The 22,781-nt window shown below is 41.7% G+C and overlaps 1 protein-coding gene across 1 annotated transcript in view; it reads right to left on the bottom strand.

The window, feature by feature from the left end:
• MBOAT2 (membrane bound O-acyltransferase domain containing 2) overlaps window positions 1–22,781 on the bottom strand; it is a 211,853-nt gene that overhangs the window by 103,654 nt on the left and 85,418 nt on the right. The window contains exon 2 of the mRNA XM_063442187.1: window positions 1,123–1,268. Within this exon, the coding sequence (XP_063298257.1) occupies window positions 1,123–1,268 (146 nt within the window). The remainder of the gene's footprint in view (window positions 1–1,122; window positions 1,269–22,781) is intronic.

Here is a 22,781-nt window from a genome sequence, read left to right as displayed (position 1 = left end):
TTCATTCTCCGATTGTAATAAAAATAACACAAACAAATTCTGCAAAACAACTTTATTAGAATCTTACTGGGCTCAGAGGGTTCTCCAAAAAGTATTAAACCATTTATTGTGGTCACAGGTATGTGATGTCCCTGTCCCATCTAATGGATACTCAGTGAGAAAATTAGCTCCTGACCCAGGGGTTAAGCAACTGTCTAGGGTCTGAGTGTTACATAATTACTGGCACTCTATGAATAATGCTACGTGGTGAAAAAATTAACAAATCTCTGTGCAATGTAAACATTTGTAAATTAAATCTCTAACCTTTCCCTTACTGGCAGGGCTATTCGCTATATTCCATATTTTAGTTATGGAGCTATATAGCACGAACTCTGGGAAGTAGGTGCGTCAGCTAGACTCCCCTGAGGACACTCACAGAATTCTAGAGCTTTGTGCTTTAAGCAGGACAATTGCCATGGAAACCAATGGAATGCTGATGGGTCCATATTTAGTGTTACCTCTTCATATATTTTACTCATTGATTTTAAAAAGAAACACCAAGCACTATAACCACTACATTGCGCTGTAGTGGTTATGTTGCGAGGAGTGTCCGGCCCCCTCATTGTAAGTAGTCAAACCATTCTAGAACGGTTTGGCTTCTTATTGGGAGTATACTGTTACAGCTCCCTCCTCTGGTTGGAAGCCCCTAGAAGGAAGTGGTACCAGTGGACCCCAGGTTAGGAGTTAAACCATTCTAACATTGTTACAACTACTTACAAAGGCGGGATCCTGACACCATAACAATTAAAGCACACCGTAGTGGTTAGGGTGTTTGGTGTGTTGCTTTAACAGAAACTCTTCTTACCAACAGAACAAAATTGGTATGTTGCAATAACTTCTCTATTAGGGAAGTTACACAACCGCACTCCACCCAAGGACCCTTGTGAACTTTAACAAAAACCTGTGTAAATACCAATCAAATGACCAAAGAATTAACACACGGCGCTCTCAAGAAATCAGTCCTCAATGAAATAATTAACAGCTTTGTAAATTTCCCACAATGCATTGTTTATGGAATGCAGATTGCTAGAATGTTTAGATATCCCGTGATGGACATATGAAATTATGTATCAGTCAACTTACCATCCAAAGCAAAAAAGTGCAAGGTACAGGCCCAGAAGGGTTGCAACTATATGTCTGATTAAGGAGTTAGTTTTGCTTGGATGAAGGTAGGTGCGAAACCAAATAGCAGCAAGCAAGGCAAAAAGTTGGCACGCTACGAAATTCACCTGTAAAAAGAACAGAAATATCCAGGTTACTGACGAGTTAAATCATGACCCATTCAGATTTAAAGAAGCTCACCCTGCATTTGTAAGCTATGTTCTAGCAGTTATTAGGGTGCAGCAAAGTACTTTATAGAGTACCATAGTCCTGCAGAGGCAACGGGTACAAATGAATCCTTTTTTTTTTGTCAAAGAGCTTGAAAGTGATTTGACAAAACCCAGAGTCTCCTAGCACCATACACTACACCATACACCATACACCACTACATGTAGCCGTATCCTATTAGCTCCACAACCACTTCTGTAAACTGGGCATAGTGCTCGGAGTGTGATTTATTCTAAATCTGAACATCATGATCCTCACCCTCTTTACCTTTATTCCGGTGGTCATAAAATTGCTGTTTTTACAGATATACAAGGTTATTCACTAAAGTAAAAATTGTCAAAAATTCTTACTGGATTTCAAATATAAGGCCAATGCAGCATAAACAGGAAGCAGAGCTGAACAATTAAAATATGTGTAACCCCTTTAACAAGTGTCAGAAATAAACAGAAAATAAATAAAGCGGCAAAACATTTGAAATACTATGGGACACTATGGTCACTATAACAACTTTAGCTTAAAAAGCAGTTTAGGTGTATAGATCATGCCCCTGTAGTCTCACAGATTTATTTTCTGCCATTTAGGAGTTAAATCACTGTTTATGTAGCCCTAGTCACACCTCTCTGCAAGTAACTTGCACAGCCTTCGTAAACACTTCCTGTAAAGAGAGATCTAATGTTTAAACTTCCTTTATTGCACATTCAGTTGAATATATCATTTCTTATCTCCTGATCTGTTAATAGCTTACTAAACCTTGCAGGAGCCCCCTGTATGGGATTAAAGTTTAATATACAGAGCACAATATATAAACTTCTAAATAAGGTTAACATCTGGTTGAAAAATAAACTATTTTTTTCTCATACATGTTTCAGTCACAGCCAGGGGAGGTGTGGCTAGGGCTGGATAAAAATTAACAGAAGTGGTTTAAGGCATAAGTGGCAGGCAATTGAACAATGAGACTGCGGGGACATGATCTGTACACCAAAACTGCTTCATTAAGCTAAAGTTGTTCTTGTGCCTGTAGTGTCCATTTAACAAAATGTCTTCGTTGACCTTTCATAATCTGTAAATAATAGTGCAGACAATCTACATGTCCTATATAAATACATATATCCACCTTATATCCTGACTGGAAGACTTCGACAAGAAATTGTCACAGCAGGAGATGAGTTTAATATCGGATATTGTAATATATGATATTGTTTTAAAAATGTCTAACCTTGGGGTTTAAATGGGGAATTTGAGATTTGCCATTTTTAATAGGGAAGTGATTATGAGATCTGTTTACTATATTATTAATGTGTGTAACTAATAAAGGGGATTCACAGAAATCATGTGTAAAGAATAACACACACACACACGTAATTTTATTAAATAATTTATTTAAAACATATTTTTGTGTATTAAAATAGATTAACAATAGAAATAAATTTGATATACATTCTATATACACATATCATTCAAAATAGAGTGACACAGCAGGCCCAAGCGGAAGGGCCCCAAATCCAGCGACATGATGGGCCTCTTGCGGGCCTGGGCACTCGAGCATTGGGGAGTGGTCAGTCTGCCCCTGGTGAAAACTATTTGCTAAGTCAATATATTTGAGCGCATCACTTATTTATGGAGGATTAGGAAGCATACCTGGCATGCAGAATTTTTCCAGTTCAGTTTCTTCAGCATTCAATGTGGAATTCATCCCCCAACTCTCATAGTCACCCCCACTCACCATGCCACACTCACTCTGTCATCCTCACCCACCCCCCAACTCTCATACTCACCCCGCCACACTCACTGTCATCCTCACTCACCCCCCAACTCTCATACTCACCCCACTCACCCTGTCACACTCACTCTGTCATCCTCACCCACCTCCCAACTCTCACACTTACCCCCACTCACCCTGCCACACTCAGCCATCCTCACCCACCCCCCAACTCTCATACTCACCCCCACTCACCCCGACACGCTCACTCTGTCATCGTCACCCACCCCCCAACTCTCATAGTCACCCCCACTCACCATGCCACACTCACTCTGTCATCCTCACCCACCCCCCAAATCTCATACTCACCCCGCCACACTCACTGTCATCCTCACTCACCCCCCAACTCTCATACTCACCCCACTCACCCTGTCACACTCACTCTGTCATCCTCACCCACCTCCCAACTCTCACACTTACCCCCACTCACCCTGCCACACTCAGCCATCCTCACCCACCCCCCAACTCTCATACTCACCCCCACTCACCCTGACACGCTCACTCTGTCATCGTCACCCACCCCCCAATTCTCATACTCACCCCGACACGCTCACTCTCTCATCGTCACCCACCCCCCAACTCTCACACTCACCCCCACTCACCCTGTCACACCGAACCCCCATACCTTGTCACACAGTCATTCCCCAGTCATTTCCTGAAGATAGTCATTGTCACACACTCGTCACCTCCCACATTGGAAACACAACCTCACCATATACTCAAACAAGGCAGCCTCCCTTACACATAACGCAATTGCTAAAGAAGCCACGGTGGCTGCCGGAAAAGCCGGCAGGCGGTTGCATCCTGGCTCAAGGATATTAGGTTTTAATTTTTGGTTTTACATCAGGCATCTGCTTCTCAAATTAGGTTCTGGTTATAAAAAATAGGATCAGAAGGTAAAGCTCCACCAGGCTACTTACGGGGTGGGTTGGTGCCTCCAAGTGGCTACTGGAAGGGAGTACTGGGGAACAGAACCTTTCTTTACACCCCTCTATTAGTTGGATTACATTGAATATCTGGAATATGATGTCATTTGTTAAAGCTTTAATAAAAACTTTCACCGAAAAATGAAGTATCACATGAAAACCAGTAAGGTCAAGTTATAGGTAAATTGTTAAATTGAGTTTAAAACAGGATTTTTTTATAAAAACAGGAGAAAAAGGTGGCCTTTAAAAAGTAAAGCTTTCATGAAAAATCTATTTTGAAATGCCCCATATTATGTCAGGCTCATTGGTGCAAAAACGATGATGACAAAGACAGTAAAAAAATTTTTTTGCTACCTGCATCAAACTGTATGTTCAATATGGAATAAATTATGCAAAGTCTGCTAAAACCACTTTAAAAAGTGCTGATGTTGCAAAACATGAGCTAATGTTGGTGCACATGGTGTTTTATTAAAAACTGTTTTTTTTTTTAAATGGTTATAAAAATACTAAAGCATTTATGCCAAATTAAATTTGATCTTTTAACGCTAAAAGGTTAAAAGCTTTTGGTTATATATATATATATATATATTTTTTTTTTTTCTTCCAATGTTGCAGTGGAGGATAAAAGAGGAAGCTGAGAACTGAAATTGTTTAATCGCAATAATGCTATGACCTCTGACAATGCAATTTTGTGGCAGAAGAATGAGCTGGTAAAGTGGTTTTCTAAGAAATGATATTTAGCAGGATTCCGTATTATAACACTGTCCTTGAGTATAGTGATGTTGTGTATTGATTAATTTACTAGATCACGGTTCACTTGAACAGTGGTAAACCACAGCTACGCAACTTGCACTGCAAATCCTCATTTCCTAAATCATGCCTACCAACCATCCCAATTTAAGTGGGACAGTCCTGATTTTCAGTTGTCTCATTCTGCAGGCTGAAATTATTATTATTATATTTTTTAAAATATATTTACCTGCTTCTTTTTCCGTGTGCTTTCCACACCCACACAGGGGGGACACTAATGTAAGCAATCAGTGTCCGATTCCTAGGAATGCTTAAAAATTACACGTTTTCTTAATTCTATGTACATGGACTGTTACAGCAAAACCAAGTATATGTACCCCATTCCTTCTAAAAATCCCCCAAGGTAAGGAATGCCACTCTAAACCCCCTAACCTGTACATACAGACTCTAAGCACCATGACCACTTAATATCACTTCACCGTGTAAGCTGTTTGGCAAGTTTATGGAAGTGAAACTGCAGCTTCTATTCCCGCAGCAGTACTACTCATTTTCATGAATGTAACTGCTGCTAAATGCTAAAGATTATTACATCCTATGTACTGATATATCCCATAATCATCTAATGTACAAACAAAATACACAGCTTTTATTCAGGTTTTGTTATTTTGTTACCCAAGATCATAGTTCTACTACTTTTGGTATTTGGAAAGGTTGCAGAGTCTCATCAAACTCAGGTAACCTAAGAGAGGGAGTAACATTGTTTCCCCATTTTAATGAATTTTTTCCATAATGCATTAAAACTTTGGGTGATTTCCATCTCGGTTTGTACTTTCAATTGAAATCAGCCAGTAATTTACAGATTAACCCCAGACAGCTAACAGACTAACCCCAGACAGGTTTGCATATTCTAATTATCAGAGGACATTTAAAAAAAAAAATGTAAACATGTAAAGGCATGTGTAGACCACGAATATTCCTAATATGACATTGACAGATCCTTCTTGCGGCTAATAACAATCTTTACTTAGTGAGGGTTTTCACAGGCTGACTTTCCATTACAGTAATTAAATGATTTGCTTGTTAGCTATTTTGTGACATAATAGTGTCAAGGCAGAGGAAAGGTACTCCGAAAGCAAGTCACGGATTTATACATCCACATCTATATATCTATATCTATATCTTTATCACAATGATCAGAACATAAAAATATCCAAGTAAGTTTCTGTGTAGAATGTGTGCTGTGGCCACTGAGTGGAAATTTGCTACCAGCAAGGTCTAATGAAGATGACCTCAAGAGTCCCATTAACCTTTCAGTAGACCCTCTTGCCTACAGCATATTAGAGTAATTAGCCAAGTAATTAAACTTGCTTGGAACTGTTCGTCCTCGCAGCTCGTTAGTCATTCAGTTGCCTTCTGACATTCCATGGAACTTTTGCTCCAAGTTTATTCCTTGACAGATATGGCACAGTCTAGGCTATAATACCCATCTCCCAACTATCCAGCTCCTGTCTCGCCATCTCAAGTTGGTTCCACGGGGAATTATTCCCAAGAAGTGCAATTCAAGAACATCACGAGAAGCTGAGGGCACTTGGATCATGCAGAGAGTATTTCAGCAGCTGTGTGTGCATGGTCTGGACTTAGCAGGGTCGGCCAGGGAGGCAAAGTAGCCTGCCATACATTTGGGCAAGTGGCTTCGTTAGTACGCCCCAACGATCCATTCAAAGCCAAGTTCATACTTCCCAACATTGGGAGTATTGCATAATAGCCAAGCCATTACTATACCAGAATTTGAGGATGTCCCCCAAATCAACTGTGTTTGCCCAATATTTGCTATTCAAAATCTGTGAGAGTGTGGTGTTTCTATCATTCTAAATACATTTTGTCTGCTTTGACCTGTAGTCTGAATTAGTGTTACTAAACCCAGCATGTCCTACCTCAACTCTTTATACTGTGCTACTGGCTCATCCATTAGTTCCCGAATGTCTGTTCAATATTCCATGTAATGGGTCTCCAGAAAACATAAAGATAGCAAACATGAAGAAAGTAAATTATTAGTGCAGGACCTAGACAAGAGGACTATGTGTACATTTCCTTCTACCGTGTCAGCTCTGAATTAAACCTGAAGGTACTGAGAGTTATTGGATGCATATTAATATGCTAGGGCCTTCAAGCTACAGTAATGTGCCCCGAGAGACAACACAGGGAAGATAAGTCTGGAAGATCTCCACAGTTCTCCTCCTCCTTGACACTGGAAGTCAGGAGGTGATAAGATTTATTTTGGTTCTGAGTCTCTGGCTCGAGGTTCAGTGACTAAATGCCTTGTAACGGATCCCATAAACTCCAGCTAAGTATATCCGTTATGAAGCTCCCAAGTCCAAGCAAAAGTGATTATAGTCCAGGTTCCCCCAAGCAACAGCCTAGACTTGATGAAGGAGTAAATCAAATCTGTTTAATCCAGACTCAATGGCCCAGTTATTTACAATACAGAGACACAGTAAACACGCCCATGACACTCCCATAAAAACACCCACAAAATGTCCCCAAAATGTCATGTCACCAGCAATAAATGACAAAATATGAAAAACACACAACATCACATATTTTCCACATAGGAACCCCCGTAGTTTATACATCATCCTACTTTTGACAAAGGCACTTGAGTAGCGCCAAAACGTGCGTTAGGTCTTATGTTTTCTTTATTATAATCACGGCACTGTTTTTTGTGCTCACAGGGTGAGGGGAGACAGATTGAGGGAAGTTCATGGAGTGCTAGACTACATTACATTGTAGCAAGATTTAAGCAGATACTTCAGAGTATAGCAACTCACTGCTACTAGTATAGTTAGCTTATTGCTTTGTTCAACTGGTGGATACATTCTAACCACCTAGGGCTGTTCATTTATTGATACTCTTTGGAGACTATAGTAAGGGACACTCTTGTAAGTGTATCAACCTATTTGCCAAGATACCTATAAACAATATTAGGTTCAAGCTATACTATACAACAGTGTAAGTTTTTTTCAATTTATTATCTTAAGTTTCTGGTTCAATCTCTACCTAAGGGTATACCTACCCACTATTATTTGTATATTATTACCAAGACTCAAGTACATTTTGTGCCAGTATGGAAAAGTAATTGTATTACTGCAATCAAGCACATCAGTTTACTATCTATCTCTAAGCATATCCTCTTATCTGCATACTCCTACTCAGATATAAGACCAGGGTCTCCCCTGTGTGTTTTATTAGATGTGATAGACTTTATATAAGTTTCCTTTCTTTTAACTTGGGGAATTTATACCCTATAATAAAAGGTGTTTTTTTATTTTTAAAATATATGTGCAACACACAGAGAACCCTTTCTTGGTGCTCCCAGGCTCATTTGTGCTAGGGGTCACCTTTAGTTCAAGTATTTGCTATGCATCCCCGGATAGCCTGGATATGAGCACCCAACATATCCGAAAAGCGCTCAGATCCCACGAACACAGCCGAAACGCCACCGGGGTAAAGTTCTGACTGGATGTACACATGGTCCTATGCCCAAAACAGTACAGGGCGTTTTGTGCTTTTGCCAGTTAACTTCGGGAGTTCCATGCAAAAGAAAAACCGAACGCACACTCTGGCTACTTAGCATTTGTTGGTATAGTTCATACGAACAAACCTACCAAACGGCGCTCTCCTGACATGTGTGGGAAGGAAGCAGGCATTCGTCAAAGTTCAGAGGTGTTCGGGAGTTTCAATGTGATCGACGGCCAAATACCGCTGCCTGCATTCCCGCGAACAGCCCAGTTCCCACATGTTCGTGCGATACGAACGGCGGCCACCCAGCCACACAATTAGAACTCACGATAAGTGTCAGGAGAGGTTACCAGGGGTTAACAAGCCCAGAGGTGGTCTGCAGTTTGTGAGTTTGTTCGGTTCCCGATCAGTACAAATAAATCGCACAAACCAAGTATTTTTACCAGCCTTTTCTATGGCCCATAGTCAGTGGGCAGGAGGTTAGCCTCCACACTCCTCCAGGAGCCTGTGACGAACGTCCAGGCAAGGGGTCACTTGTCACATGCTTTAAACCATATAGGAGAAAGAAGGAACAGAGTACTTGTAAAAAAGGAGAAAGAAGGAGCAGAGTACTTGTAAAATAGGAGAAAGAAGGAAAATAAAAATACAGGAAGGAGGAAGGAGAGAATTATTGTTGGCTAATATGACATTTTTTCATCAAGAAAGATGCATTAGTGGGCGATAGGTATTGTGACAAACTTACTTTCCTGTGTGTGTTTGTCCAGGATCTCTTGGCAACTGCACAGCCCTCTAGGGTAAGAAAACCAGGTCAAGACAAAGTCCAGTTTCACAAAGGCCTCTGGCCTGTTTATTTTCTGTTGTTAAGACGTAACAGGATACAATAAACAGCAAACCTTTCTCCACAAAGCACTTTATTTCTCCTCAAAACACTTCCCTCACTCCACCCTGCTTTAACTGCAGTTATATAGCTGCTCACAGACCCTACAGGTGAGGCTAATGACCTCGTTAGGCAGTGAGCCAGAACTCCTTAGAAAACCTGGGCTGGACTTATGCACAACCACTCTGACAGTCGGTGGAGAATCGGCCCACCCTGCTCTTCCGAATACTCCACCACAGGGACCCAAAATAACAGAGAAAAAAAAACTACATTTAAACTTAACTTTCCCTGGGGCTGCATGTGCTTACCCACATGTCAGGATAGTGGCTGTGCAAAAGTCTGGGTGCCAGGTATACAACCCTGACCACCTTCCCCAACACTCTGGCACATATCCTCCCCCCCCCAGCTCAGACCCAGTGGGGTGAGCGACCACAGAAAAAAAATGTATCGTGACAAACTGACAGCATTTCCATGTTTAGAACCCGGCCTATGTTCAACTGTAAAATGAAACGGTTGTAAACTGAGGAACCACCTTGTCACCCTGGCATTATTATCTTTGTTTTGACTCATCCAGGTTAAGGGAGCATGGTCTGTGACCAACCTAAATTTTCTACCCAGCAGATAATATTTTACCCCTGACCAATGAGTCTAAGGCCCATTTTATGGCAAGGCATTCTTTTTCCACTACGGAATAATTTTTCTCAGCGGGAGTCAGCTTCCTACTTAAATAAAACACTGGGTGTTCTTCACCCTGAATATCCTGAGACAGAACCGCCCCTAACCCCATCTCTGATGCATCGGTTTGGACAATAAACTCTTTAGTGAAATCCGGGGTTACCAGAACTGGTTGGGTGCACAAAGCCTCTTTCAAATTTACAAACGATTTTTCTGCCTCAAATGACCACTTCACCACTAGTGGGGCTTTTCCTTTTGTGAGATCCGTTAAAGGAGCTGCTAATGTAGCAAAATCAGGAATAAATCACCTGTAATACCATATAAGTCCTAAGAAAGTCCTGACTTGCTTTTTAGTGAGGGGGCGTGGCCAATTTTGTATGGCCTTCACTTTTGCTGTTTGGGGCTTAACTAGCCCTCTCCCAATCGAATAACCCAGATATTTTGCCTCTTCCAAACCTATAGTACACTTAGATGGGTTAGCAGTTAAACCAGCTAGGCGGATAGAGTCCAGTACTGCCTGCACTTTGGGAAGATGTGAAGCCCAGTCAGAACTGTGAATGACTGTGTCATCTAAGTATGCGGCCGCATAACGGCTGTGAGGCTTCAAAATCCTATCAATCAGTCTTTGAAAAGTGGCAGGGGCCCCATGTAACCCAAATGGTAGCACCTTGTATTGGAATAATCACCCGATGTCGAAAAAGCTGTCTTTTCTTTTGCTCTGTCTGTAAGAGGTACTTTCCAATAACCCTTCGTCAGGTCTAAAGTAGTCAGGTACCGAGCCTTACCCAGTCTCTCTATTAGTTCATCAACCCTAGGCATTGGATAAGCATCAAACTTCGACACACTATTCAATTTACGAAAGTCATTACAAAATCTTAACGAGCCGTCAGGTTTTGGCACCAATACTATAGGGCTGTTCCACTCGCTTTGTGATTCCTCAATAATATCACGATCTAACATTTTCTTAATTTCAGCAGATACAGCCTCTTTCTGTGCTTCTGGAATTCTGTATGGTTTAAGACTTATCTTCACCCCTGGTTCTGTAACAATATCATGCTTGATAACGTTAGTCCTGCCTGGAACTACAGAAAATATATCCTTGTTTCTACCAATAAAGTCCCTTACTTCCTGTTTCTGGTGGGGGGAACAGGGTGTCTGGTATATTTACTTCAAGTTCACTACCAGTCCTATTAGTGACAATTGAAGTAGTTAAGACCTCTCTATCCTTCCAGGGTTTTAGTAAATTTATATGATAGATTTGCTCAGGCTTTCTCCTATTGGGTTGTCTCCCTTTATAATTAACTTCCCCAACCTGTTCAATAACCTCATATGGGCCATGCCAAGATGCTAGAAATGTATTTTCTACTGTCGGGACCAAAACAAGTACCCTGTCTCCTGGGTGAAAAACTCTCAGTCTGGCATTTTTATTATAACTGTTTTTCTGGGCCTCTTGGGCTTTCTGCATATGTTCTTTAACTATTGGCATGACAGCCGCCATCCTATCTTGCATTTGAGCTATGTGCTCAATTACACTACGGTACGGATTGGACTCCTGTTCCCAGGTTTCTTTTGCTATATCATATCAGACCTCTGGGATGATGGGCATATAGAAGCTCAAAAGGAGAGAAGCCCGTAGAAGCTTATGGCACCTCACTTATGGAGAACATTAGATAGGGTAGTAAGCAATCCAAATTCTTACCATCCTTGTCAATTACTTTCCTTAACATACTTTTTAAGGTCTTGTTAAACCGTTCTACCAGTCCATCTGTCTGGGGATGATAAACAGAGGTCCTAAGATGTTTAATTTGAAGTAGTTTACATAACCCCTTTGTAACTTTAGATATAAATGGTGTACCCTGATCTGTCAAAATTTCTTTTGGTATGCCCACCCGGCTAAACATGAGCATGAGTTCTCTCGCTATTGTCTTTGCAGACGTGTTATGTAGGAGTACTGCTTCCGGGTACTTGGTAGCATAATCACCAATATGTACTGATGCCCCCTTGCAGACTTTACCAGAGGACCTACCAAGTCCATTGCAATCCTCTCAAAAGGTATTTCTATTATAGGCAATGGTACCAGAGGACTGCGGTATGCCTTAAAAGGGGCGGTATGTTGGCATTCAGGACAAGAGGAACAATAATTTGCAACTGAAGCAAATACCCCAGGCCAATAAAACCTTTGTAAGACTCTTTCTTTTGTCTTTTCTATGCCTAAATGTCCCCCCAGTATATGGCTGTGTGCAAGATTTAGGACTGTATGTCTGAAGGGCTTAGGAACAAGTAGTTGCTTTACAACATCCATCCCCTTTTTCTCTACTCTATATATCAAATCATTCTGTACCTCAAAGTAAGGAAAAGAAGGGGCTCTATCTAGTTGTACTGGATCATCAGTAGAAACCTGGATATTTTTACGGGCCTCTGCAAGAGTGGGGTCTTCCCATTGTGCTTTCCTGAAGTTAACAGGACTGACTTCTAATTCAGGGAAGTTAATGCCTTGATCCTGATCGTTATCGGACTCCTATCGTGGCCCGGGTCATCTCCTACTAAAGCTGGCCTGTGACTTGAGGCTTCAGCCTTCTCTGGTCTTATGCCTAGTCCTTCCCATTCTGTCAGAAGGAACACATTTCCAGAATCATCATCATTTGCTATACAATCATGAGTTATTATTCCTGGCGACCCCCACAAGTCTAAAAATTGGGGGAAATCCCTTTCCAACACCACATCATGAGCCAATTTATCCACCACCCCCACTCTATGATTAACAGTACCAAAAAGGCTTTCAAATTTTAGCAAAACTGTAGGATATTCACGTTTGTCACCATGAACACAAATTATACCATTTTTTTGAAATGCATCAATATCGCGTTCAGGTACAAGTCATTTTGTTATCAATGTCGCCATACTTCCGGAGTCTAATAGAGCTCTAACCTCTTTGCCATTCACCCTTATGGAACATATCTGCGGATTGTGACTACAGTTGGCAACAGCAGATTCCATATAATTCAGCAAACAAGACAATTGTACATACTGATTAATCATATTGCATTGCATTGCATAGGTTCATCAATCAAGGGACAGTCTCTAGCTTTATGTCCAGGTTCATTACACCGGAAACATTTAATACTATCAACTGTCCCCCACCTAGCCCCTTTTCCAGGATTAACATTTCTAGGCAAAGGCGTATGGGGTCTCTGAGAATATGTCTCTTGTTCCTCTGTGTCTCTGAAACCTTGAAAAATCTTACCAGGTCTTTCAGCAGTTGGAGTCTTAACTCTCTGCATAGACTTTGTATTGCTAAGCCACTGTCTGTCATCTGCAGCAACATATCTTTCCACCAAACCAATTAACTCATCGGCTGATTGTGGATCACTCTGAGTGACCCATCGACGCAGTGAAGCAGGCAAGCCCCGCAGGAATCTGTCCATCACAAGAAGTTCCATGATGTGGCTTGCCGAATTTATTTCTGGTTGTAACCACTTTCTAGCAAGATGTATCAGGTCAAACATCTGGGAGCGGATAGGTTTCTCTTGGTTGGAAGTCCAGGCATGAAATCTTTGGGCACGAACTGCCATAGTCACACCAAGTCGTGCAAGGATCTCAGCCTTCAGTTTGGAGTAGACCCCTGCCTGTGCTGGTTCCAGGTCATAGAAAGCCTTCTTGGGTTGTCCAATAAGAAAAGGTGCCAGTATGCTTGCCCACTCACTCACCGGCCACTCTTCTCTCTCAGCTGTCCTCTCAAAAGCTAGCAGGTATGCTTCCACATCATCTGTAGGTGTCATCTTCTGCAGGTAACGGCTGGCTCGGATCATTTTAACCTCGGACTGCGTCCCATCCGAGACTCTGGTCAGTCCCTTGGTCAAAGCCTGTATCTCCTTCTGTATCATACTGGTGGCCTGATGTTGCTCCTCCCTGAGCAGGCGGTTTGCCTCAGCTTGGGCTGCCATAACCTGCTGGATCATAGCATCTGTGTTGGCCTTTTGCGTAATTACCAGTTGCTGTAGGGCTGTAATATTCTCCTGTTGTGCGGCTGTGGCCTCCTGCTGTACGGCTATAGCCTTTTGCTGTGCCGCTGTAGTTTGCAACAAAACTTTCACAACTTCCTCCATATTTCTCCAGGCTTGTTTGGCTTCCATTTAATACCCACAGGCTTCTTCAGTGCAGTGCCCACATTCTCCACCATATGTGACAAACTTACTTTCCTGTGTGTGTTTGTCCAGGATCTTTTGGCAACTGCACAGCCCTCTAGGGTAAGAAAACCAGGTCAAGACAAAGTCCAGTTTCACAAAGGCCTCTGGCCTGTTTATTATCTGTTGTTAAGACGTAACAGGATACAATAAACAGCAAACCTTCTTTCTCCACAAAGCACTTTATTTCTCCTCAAAACACTTCCCTCACTCTACCCTGCTTTAACTGCAGTTATATAGCTGCTCACAGCCCCTACAGGTGAGGCTAATGACCTCGTTAGGCAGTGAGCCAGAACTCCTTAGAAAACTTGGGCTGGACTCATGCACAACCACTATGACAGTCGGTGGAGAATCGGCCCACCCTGCTCTTCCGAATACTCCACCCCAGGGACCCAAATAACAGAGAAAAAAAACTACATTTAAACGTAACTTTCCCTGGGGCTGCATGTGCTTACCCACATGTCAGGATAGTAGCTGTGCAAAAGTCTGGGTGCCAGATATACACCCCTGACCACCATCCCCAACACTCTGTCACAGTATAAAAAGGTTGACTACCCCTGGTGTAAAGGGAAAAGGTCAAAAAGGAAGAACATGTTTGTACAATGAGAGACACAGAATATAATTAGCATGGCAAATACATGGGAAGGCCAGACAGTATTTGGTTATTGTAGCCAATACAACCTGTTTATTTTAATATGTTCTGTATCTATGTTTGATTTGTAACAAAGATTCGCCAGACAAAACAAATTATAGATAAAAAAGGTCCTGTGGATTCATAAAAAAAAAAAACTACTTTCTATTCGCTTGCCAGCCAAGTGATTAGGCCGGCATGATACCAGCCAGGCAACAGAGAATCACAACACAGGGCCATATGTCAGTCAACCAGCGATGGTGTATCATTTAATTACACAGGTATTCTTCAACGGGGCAACAAAAAGAGAAATGTAAAATGGATATAATTTTGTTTGTACCTTCCCCTTTGAGTGCCAGAGGTGTGATCAATAAATTGCAAAGTAAAAGGGTAAAAAAGGCTAATTTTAAAATACATTTATATAGTTTTAAATAGTTTTTTTTTCTGCATGGCTATGCACAGAAATAGTGGAAACATGATTTATACATCTTAGACAGGCACCTAAAAATGGGAACAGTTCTTATGCTATGTTCTAAAGCTATGCTTCACGTTGATTTAAAAGATCCAGCACGTGCTCAGCTTGACAAATTAGTGTTGTCCCTTTATTGCGTCATCATTTCAGGCATGGTTTGCCCCTTAAGACACAAGTCTTTGTCATGCCTAAAATAGCACAATAAGAACAATATAATAAAGGGACAACATTGAGTTCACAAGTTGAAGGTTTTATGGAAATTGTATCGATGTCCCAGCCATCGACAGGAAGCCTGTGTCGTTTCGGCGGAGCTATTAATAGTTAATATCACTTTGACTTGGTCGAAATCTTTTAAGTCATGCAGATATTTTGAACAAATAATAAAAAAATTTAACTTTGTCTCGTCCCAAGCATAGGGACGGCTTTGGGTTCCTGTTGTCCTCTGTTTGAAAATATCAGATAGAGTGCAGCCATAGCCAGAGGCATTGGTAGGTTCTACAAACATGTAGTGCTGGAGAAAAAATAAACTTGATGACCACCCTACGTTAATAGACAGGTGGGGATGAGTCATGACCTATCTCCACCTCTCTATGTTATGTCCCCATTTATCTAACCATGAATAACATGCTGCTGATGCTCTCTAAGAATTCAATGAAAGCATAGCCAGAGACCAGCATTCTACACAGCCGGCTATTCAATGTAATCCCACCAAATCAGCTATTAGAGGGTTGTAGAGCAAAGTTCTGTTCCCCTCCCCAACACCGGATCCCAGCAGCCAATAGGAGGCACCAACTCCACTCGTTAAGTAGCCTGATTTCCTCTCTATCCTTTCTTTCTATCTCTGATAGAAACATGGTTTGAGAGGGAGCAGTCTGATGTAAAATTTTAAATAAAGTACATTAATATCTTCCAGCCACCTCCATCAATGTAGAGATCTGGAGTTAAAGGGTTCCACAACCGGGGCTTTAGAACCCCCTATCTCCTCTGAACAACGCCTATGACCACAGATATGCACAATAACCACTACATTGAACTGTAATGCTTATGGTATGTGAAGGGTCGATTTTAAAGGGGAAATCAATGGTGGTAAACTGTGATGCAGATTTGATTCCCTTTAAATGTTGATTTTTTGGGGGGAAAAGTGGAATTTATAGCATTATGGTGTATTATAGGGGTGAGTATACTGCTGGTGCTGTAAAGATGCGTGGTATGATGGTGTACCCAATGCGATAATCCTGCGTCATTAATTTGGGGTGGGGGTAATAGGGGTCGCGGGTTACGCTATGTTAAGGGATAGGGAAAACGTAGGGATAGGGCTTATAGTCCACAGCACATTGAAGGCTGCCATCATAACTCCTATCAATCACAGCCAAGTGATGGCAAGCACCAAAGAAGTGTGAATTTTACTGTTAGCAGTGAGTAATTCAAATAAACACAAATACCGTTATAAAAACAAATTATCACACTGTCAAAGAAATACATTTTGTTGCTCCAAATATATTTCACACCTTGTCAATGCAATGTCTGGGATTTGTTGGCAAACAATACGGGGAGGGGGAAATTATTCAATAACCACACAGTTTTCTAAAATTGATTTATAGAACACTGCTAAAAAAAGAACGCAAATCATGTATTACTGTATTACTCACTTATTGCTCTCTGCACTCAATATAATCGTCTTCTTCATTAATTACTCTGCCTGGCAGCTCCCATAAGCCACACATGTACATTATATACATTTTATAGGCAATGGGAGGGTTAATGTTTACTAGGCAGTAATAGCGATTCGTATCATCTTCCACAGCTGGATGTGTCTTTCCAGAAGTGTAATTTATTTGCTGTGAATAATGCATGCTGTTGTCCCTGTCTATAACGGCACATATTCTAAATTCAACTATATTTCAAAAGCCCTGGGGCCCAAACTGGCAATCTGCTAATGAGAAAAATGGTCGAAGCACTTTGGTAGTAGACAGCAGACAATTTTCAACTCTATAACAGTGATGGCTAGCCTTGCACTTTCAATGTTTTTGAATTACACGTCCCATGAAGCCCAGAAAACATACAGCATATGGCCCAGTGGCGGATCCAGAGCCTGATCTCGGGAGGGGCACTTGTAGATTATTTAAAGAAATAATCCAGACACAATAACCACTACAGCTCAGTGTAGTGGTTATGGTGTCAATCGTGCTGGAACCCCCTCCCAGAGTAAGTAGTCAAACCGTTTAAGAACAGTTTGACAACTTACCTGAGGTCTGCTGGGAAATGGGTCTGTAGTAGGGTATAGGAGCAGTGGTGTGTGAGTGGTGCAATGTGTAAGGGGTGCAGTGTGTGTGTGTGTGTGCGAGGGGTACAGTGTGTGAGCAGTGTGTGTGTGTGAAGGTTGTAGTGTGTGAATAAGGGCGGCAGTGTATGTCAGGGATGCAGTGTATGTGTGGGACAGTATGTGTGTGTAACAGTTGCAGTGTGTGTGTGTGAGTTTTGCAGTGTGGGCAATGTGTGTGTATGGGGTGGCAGTGTATGGGGGCAGTGTGTGTGTATGGGGGTAGTGTATGTGTGTATTGTGTGTGTGTGTGGGGGGGGGAGCAGTATGTGTGTATGGGGGCAGTGTGTGTGTATGGGGAGCAGTATGTGTGTATGGGGGCAGTATGGGGGCAGTGTGTGTGTATGAGGAGCAGTATGGGGGCAGTGTGTGTGTATGGAGGGCAGTATGTGTGTATGGGGCAGTATGTGTGTATGGGGCAGTGTGTGTATGGGGGCAGTGTGTGTGTATGGGGGCAGTGTGTGTGTGGGGGGGCAGTGTGTGTGTATGGGGCAGTACATGTGTAGGGGGGCAGTGTGTGTGTATGGGGGGCAGTGTGTGTGTATGGGGAGCAGTGTGTGTATGGGGAGCAGTGTGTGTGTATGGGGAGCAGTGTATGTGTATAGGGGCAGTATGTGTGTATGGGGGGCAGTATGGGGGCAATGTGTGTGTATGGGGGCAGTATGGGGGGCAGTGTGTGTGTATGGGGGCAGTGTGTGTGTATGGGGGCAGTATGGGGGGCAGTGTGTGTGTATGGGGGAAGTATGGGGGCAGTGTGTATGGGGCAGTATGTGTGTATGGGGGGGCGTATGTGTGTAGGGGGGCAGTATGTGTATGGGGCAGTGTGTGTGTATGGGGGCAGTGTGTGTGTATGGGGGCAGTGTGTGTGTGTGTATGGGGCAGTATGGGGGGCAGTGTGTGTGTATGGGGGCAGTATGGGGAGCAGTGTGTGTGTATGGGGGCAGTGTGTGTATGGGGGTCAGTATGTGTATGGGGGGAGTATGGGGGCCAGTGTGTGTGTATGGGGCAGTATGGGGGGCAGTATGTGTATGGGGGGAGTATGGGGGCCAGTGTGTGTGTATGGGGCAGTATGGGGGGCATTATGTGTATGGGGGGCAGTATGTGTATGGGGGCAGTATGGGGGTCAATGTGTGTGTATGGGGGGCAGTGTATGTGTGTAGAGTGTGTGTGATAAGGGTAGGGGGGGGCTTTTTTAAATTATAATATATATTTTTTATTTAATTAAAATAAATATTGATGTCCCCCCTCCCTTCTCGCCTTTACTGGGAGGAGGGGGGACATTTCTTGATCCCTGGTGGTCCCAGTGGGATTCCCTGGTGGCCCAGTGGGGAGAGTGAACTCTAGCCCGCGCTCCAGGGCTAGAGTTCACTCTTGCGAGATTTGGAGCGTTGCCGTGGTAACCGCGGCAACGCTCCATGCTCGCGAGATGAGGACCCGGAGGAGCTGCAGACTGAGCTCCCGGGTCCTCTTTCTGTCTCTCCCTCCCCTGCCGGCTGTGATCACAGTGCCTGCTGACCGGGGAGGGAGACCTGCATGTGCTGGCAGGGGAGAGGGAGACCGTCGGTTTTCTCAGGGGGCAATTGCCCCGGTGCCCCCCCCCCCCCCCCTGGATCCGCCACTGATATGGCCCTAAGTTGAAATCGTACAGATCTGCTAATAAAGGATAAATGGCAATGTCTTAGCTCCTAGTTTTATAATCCATTGTCTCACTCATTAAACAAGTTTAAAAGCTGAAATATAGTCACACCTCCTATTTAGGCAGGACAGTTCCTATTTTGGGCCCAAATCTCTCTATTTCTTTTTTCTATAAAAATGTCCCTCTTTTCTAGGAGCTCCATATTGTCGATGTGTCTGGGTGTATAAAAGAGCTCCACAGCAATAATAATCCCAGTAATGTGTCTTTAAACTACAATAAATGTGTTTAGAAATCAGTTTGTGTAAATAAGAGGGAGGCAGGGACGATGGGAGGAATAGAGTGAAGCACGGAGGGAAGGATTGAGAGAGGGAGAGAGAGAAAAGGTAGAGGGACCAAGTAAAATATATGTATAGCATCTCTATGGGAAAGGTTCAGCGTGACCCAGGAAGTACCTCTTGTTGTCATCTGAGGTGTGGCCACTAGAGGTGCTCCTAGGCTATAATTTAAATACTGCCTTTTCTCTGAAATGGCAATGTTTACAGCAAAAATACTGCAGAGACAGGCTATAGACACCAGAACAACTACTATAAGCTGTAGTTGGTCTGGTGACTATAGTGTCCCTTTAAATGCATACTATCAGGAAAAATGTTTCCTTTTGCATGAACAGTTTTTTATATATCTTGTCGCAGTCTATATCTGTAATCAGGAAGCTAGTGTATCTGCTCGTTTCAGGGGATGTTCTTCCAACATAGGGGCTTATTGAGCTACATTGCGAAGTCTGTGATTGAAAAGTCACAGAAAGTCTGGCTTGTGCTAGAAGGGAAGGACTTGCAAAGTCAGCAGACAAGAGATTTGCAGGTTTTGCTGTTCAAGCTGTTTTTAGATATGCCCCAATTAAAAAAGAGCATAATTAAATGCATTCCAGTTTTCATTTGGTGTATATCTACTAAACAGTGATTTATTATTTATTTTGTATTTCGGCAATGGAGTGCCCCTTTAAAAGAATACTAGAAGCAACATAACCACTAAAGGTAAGGTCAAAAGACTCAATGCAAATATGTGCTACCTTAAATGGCATTACATTTGCTATCAATATTGATATAAAATATACATGCAAAAGCTTTTACAAAATAAAATGGATAAGAAAAAAAATTAGTCAAAAGAACACCCCTGCCCCCCCTCCAAATTTAAAAAAATTGCACAAAATTAAATGTACGGTAGGTTAGGTTGAATTTACAAAAGAAATTCAGCTTTATTATTTTATTTTAAAAGAAAAAAAGCTTCCCTTTACTTATTTTTATCAATTAATGTTATCTGAGCCCAGTCTACTTTGTGGTAGAGTAGAGCAGACAGTCTAATATCATTACCAGTCTCCGGCTGTAACATTACAGAGCAAGTCATGCTATTGGGTTCACCAGTTCTAGAGATTATTCCAGATCGTTCAAAGTGTTCTCACACTCTCTAACAGATGAGTTGGCCAACATTCCATTCTTATCAAGTTTATAAGGGCATGTCCTTTCCATTTTTAGAAGATGATAAGATGTTTTGCATAGGTCTGTGATCCTCCTCTTCAAAGGAATGCATGCAAAAAGTATGTACACCATTGGTAAGATCATAATGTAACATAGTTCCTATATTTAAATAAAGAGGCGGCAGCATGTGAAGGATGTTCCTTGAAGTCCTCACACATATATTCAAGAAATAGACAAGCAAGATATCTCTATTAAAGCAGCTACTTTACCAGCAGTGCCACTTACTCCCCTTCGAGGGAAAGTAAAGGAGAACACAAATAGACCAGAACCTAAACAGAAAAGATAAGGTAGGAAGAAAGAACAGGTACATCTATTACCAATAGTTAAGGTGACCGTGATGACCACAAGACGTCCATGACTGCCAACAATCTGGCAAGTGTATTTGGTAACTATAGACAAGATAGAGGCCTGAAAAATTCTCAAACTAAGCATAAATGATATTCAAAAAGACAAGCAACTACACACAAAAATTCCCGTATTTTCCATAGATAACTAATTTAAAAAGTTTTTCTAACAGTACTTTATCATTTGGAAAGCTGATAAAATTGAGAAATAAGAAAACAAGGCATTTCTCAAGCTGCTGGAATTAATAAGTCTTAGAGGATAGTGTTGCTGGTTTTACATAAATTCCGCACTACCAGTAGCGGTGTGTCCACATGTGTGGAAATGGCGCTAAATTCCGTGGTAGCCGCATCCAGTATTATTGTTGATGCTCAAAATTAATGCCAGAAATGAAGAAAGTCAAGTCCAGGCATTCGGGATGTTGCAAAAAGCAGATTTATTTGAACAAAGAGGAAATGTTTCGGCCTGTACTGAGGTCTTTATTCTCCAATAAAACTGCTGTTTGAAAAACTACATTGTCTTCACTATATGGAATGGGGGCTTGCCAGCCCGAGGTACAGTACACTGAGGTCTACAAGTGATGAGAGTGCGAATACCTGCTTTTTTGCACAGAGGCCTTTGTCAAGCCTCTGTGTCTGGCCTTAATTTTGGCACTATATACAAAGATGCAGGATTGTGACAAGTAACCCTTATGAGAAATACTATGACAATGAAAATCAGATTTTTTTTTTTTTTAAAACAATAGAAAATGTATCTTTAAGGAGTTGTAGTACTACCTAAATGATAAATTGCAGTAGCAACTAGTTCAAAATGCAGTAGCTTTTTCCTATTTTTAGGTCTCCAGTCCTCTTATTCCTAGACAAGCTAGCTGTGACAGTCTATTTACCAGCACAGTAGTATGTTACTTTGAGCCTTCCCGTTTACTCAATTGTTATCATGTATCGTTTAGACAAGTGGTTCCTAACCTTTTTGACAGGAAACCAAAAAATACATTTATTTTACAAGAACTCGATAGATGCACACAGAATCAATTACGTGACCCATTCTTCAAATGTAAAATATTCAGTGACCCATTCTTTAACTATATTACAATATATAACATAATTACTTTTGCAAAACCCCTTAATTATACTTTTGCCAGTGCCAAAGATGTCTACAGTGAATTGGATAAGGCAGTACTGCTACAGTAAACAATTCACTATAGTAGGTCACCTGAGGTGTGAAGAAATTGATTGACTTCACCAACTATTGGAAACCCACTGAAACGGAACGGGGGACTCAAGTTCGGGTCGCAACTCCGAGGCTAAGCTGTAAGTTCACCATCTTTTGTTCAGCTTGACTGGTGCTTGTCCGTCCATCCGTTGTACAGAGCTATTGGTTGTGTTAGAATTTTATAAATACTAGTTCTAATCATAATGCTAAATAAGCATATTTGCATTTGCTTATATTCAGACATCTATTCATTTCTCTGGAATTTTGTGCCTTGTAAAATTAACAGCAAAATCATCATAATGTTTTATTATTATTGAGAATAAACAATTCCATGTATTAACGCCTTGTCGATACATCCAAACCCTACTCTAGTCCTTCTATGGGATTTTATATACAGAGGGACACAGAATTACAGACTCATATACGCCCTAGTTTGTCACTTTATATTATATACATTAGCATGCAAAGCCGCCCATAAAATTTTTATTTTTTTAATGTGTGAGCGTGCATTTATATACAGAAAGAACAGCTGGTCAACTTCTCCTGCCTTGTCAAATAATAAGACTACAGAATCCTTG

Source organism: Pelobates fuscus, chromosome 2 (genome assembly GCF_036172605.1).
Source record: "Pelobates fuscus isolate aPelFus1 chromosome 2, aPelFus1.pri, whole genome shotgun sequence".
NCBI lineage: Eukaryota > Metazoa > Chordata > Amphibia > Anura > Pelobatidae > Pelobates > Pelobates fuscus.
Note: the sequence above shows the minus strand (reverse complement) of the source record. Positions and strands in the feature narration are given on the sequence as shown.